At 48.7% G+C, this 2372-nt stretch overlaps 1 protein-coding gene across 1 annotated transcript in view; it reads left to right on the top strand.

Annotated features, from left to right (window-relative positions):
• Positions 1 to 655: 655 nt before the first annotated feature.
• Positions 656 to 2372, top strand: part of LOC106821491 (serine/threonine-protein phosphatase 2A catalytic subunit beta isoform) — a gene marked incomplete at its 5' end in the record, with an annotated part of 6491 nt that continues 4774 nt past the window's right edge. Inside the window, 2 exon segments of the mRNA XM_014826322.1 lie at positions 656 to 817; positions 1185 to 1303. Of these exon segments, the coding sequence (XP_014681808.1) occupies positions 662 to 817; positions 1185 to 1303 (275 nt within the window).

The following is a 2372-nucleotide window of genomic DNA, read 5'->3' as shown; positions in this document are numbered from 1 at the left end:
CCTATCTCTTTTGCCATCTCTCTCTCTCTCTCTTTCTCTCTCTCCCTATCTCCCTCTCTCTCTTCTCTCTCTCTCTCTCTCTCGTCTCTCCCTCTCTCTCTCTCTCTCTCTCTCTCTCTCTCTCTCTCTCTCTCTCCTCTCTCTCTCTTCGCTCTCTCTCTCTCTCCTCTTTCTATCTCTCTCCCTCTCTCTTTCTTCACTCTCTTCACTCTCACTTTTTTTCTTGCTCTCTCTCTCTCTCTCTCTCTCTTTCGATGCCACGTTGATGTCTCTCCCCCTCTCCTCTCTCACCTCCCTCTACCCCCCTATGCTTTCTCACCCCGTCTCCTCTCTCGCCCCCTCTGCTCTCTCTCCCCCTCTCCTCTCTCCTCCCTCTCTCTCCACCCTCTCTCTCTCTCATGTTGACGTCTCTCCCTCTCACGCAGGTACGATGTGTGACCTGCTATGGTCGGACCCGGTCTCTCTCTCCTCTCTGTCCCCCTCTCCTCTCTCCTCCCTCTCTCTCTCACGTTGACGTCTCTCCCTCTCACGCAGGTACCGATGTGTGACCTGCTATGGTCGAACCCGGTCTCTCTCTCCTCTCTGTCCCCCTCTCCTCTCTCCTCCCTCTCTCTCCACCCTCTCTCTCTCACGTTTACATTCTCCTCTCACGCAGGGACCGATGTGTGACCTGCTATGGTCGGACCCGGATGATCGCGGCGGATGGGGCATCTCGCCTCGCGGCGCTGGATACACGTTCGGACAGGACATATCGGAGACGTTCAACCACAGCAACAACCTGACTCTCGTCTCGCGAGCCCACCAGCTCGTCATGGAGGTAAGAAGGAGGCAGGGGGAGGAGGAGGCACGAGGCGCGATTAATCTACGGAAAGATTGGGTTCGGAATGATCAGATTTTTGAAATGTCTTTCCTTATTTTCTGTAGCTCACCTTATATTATTTTATCTCTGATGCTTCTCTCCCTCTTTCTTACCCCTCTCTCTCTCCCTCTCTCTCTCTCTCTTCCTCCCTGTGTGTCTTTCTCCCCCCCCTCCTCCCCCTCTCTCTCTCTCTTCCTCCCTGTGTCTCTCTCTCCCCCCCTCCCCTCTCTCTCTCCCTCTCTCTCTCCCCTTTCTCTCTCTCTCTCCATTTCGCTCTCTCCCTGCCTCCTAGTTCATGCAGTAATTGTTCACTCGCTGTGTGCAGGGCTACAACTGGTGCCACGATCGTAACGTCGTCACCATCTTCAGCGCGCCCAACTACTGCTACAGATGCGGCAATCAGGCAGCTATCATGGAGCTAGATGATGCTCTCAAGTACTCATTGTAAGTCACTGTCTACGCGTTACATCGTTCGAATGCCTCTAGTAATGGTATGTTGCTATCTACGGCTTCATCTGGGGAGGTGAAGCATGGGGGGTGCAGGGGGAGGGGGAGGCACGAGGCATGATGAATCTACGCAAAGATTGGGTTCTGAAATCAGATTTTGAAATGTCTTTCTTATTTTCTGTTATCTCACCTTATGAGATAATGATAGATCATGGTGATATCATCGTAATATATCAGGGTTCTCCAAGCTTTTTCATTATAGCATGGGGGTGCTGCCTTTACGGTCCTCGTTGCGGTAACGGTTTGCGTGCTAGGGGGGTCCGGGGGCTATGATATTTAGCATGGCGGCTACGATATTTAGAGTGGCGGGTGCATTTTAGGATGGCGGGGCTCGACAATGATAGCCTGGCGAGCCGCCAGGCTATAAGTGCTCTTGGAGAACCCTGTATATATCATGATATCATGGTGAATATGATTAGATCATGGTGTTGAGTGGTAAGCTCATCGAATCTACGCATGGGTGGCAGTGGATTGGTGTCCAGTGAAGACCTCTGCCACCCACGCACAAGTATAGGCAGTGGATGTGCATTGATTTCGTAACGCGACGGTTTAATCGTGGATTTTCTATGGTGAAATTTGTAAAAAAAAAAATCCCATTTTTTTACATTAAAAGTAAGAACTAACGAGACTAAACAAATCGTCAAATTCTTACCTGATAAGATTGTTTCTCAACTAGTTAAAAATCCAAAAAAACCTGGACGATTTGAATTAATGTTGTCTAACATTAATTGCTTGTTATGGGCTATGTATGGTGCATGAGTGTATGTTCACATCGAACAATATAGTAAAATAGGAAGTATAATGCAGCAATTTAACCATAAAATGTAAACAGATTTACTTATATTTTGTGAAAAAGTGGAAATATTTTTTTATTTTAACCATTTACGGTGACGTAATCACTTTAATCGTGGATTTGCCGTCGCTGTAGCGTTTACGATGAAGCGACAGAGAGTCGCTCCGGATGTACCATTGCCAACGTTGCTCGCCGTCGTTGAACGTTCGCTTG

This window comes from Priapulus caudatus, unplaced genomic scaffold (genome assembly GCF_000485595.1).
Source record: "Priapulus caudatus unplaced genomic scaffold, Priapulus_caudatus-5.0.1 Scaffold75, whole genome shotgun sequence".
Taxonomy (NCBI): domain Eukaryota; kingdom Metazoa; phylum Priapulida; class Priapulimorpha; order Priapulimorphida; family Priapulidae; genus Priapulus; species Priapulus caudatus.
The sequence above is the reverse complement of the archived record's forward strand: the minus strand, read 5'-3'. Positions and strand labels throughout refer to the sequence as shown.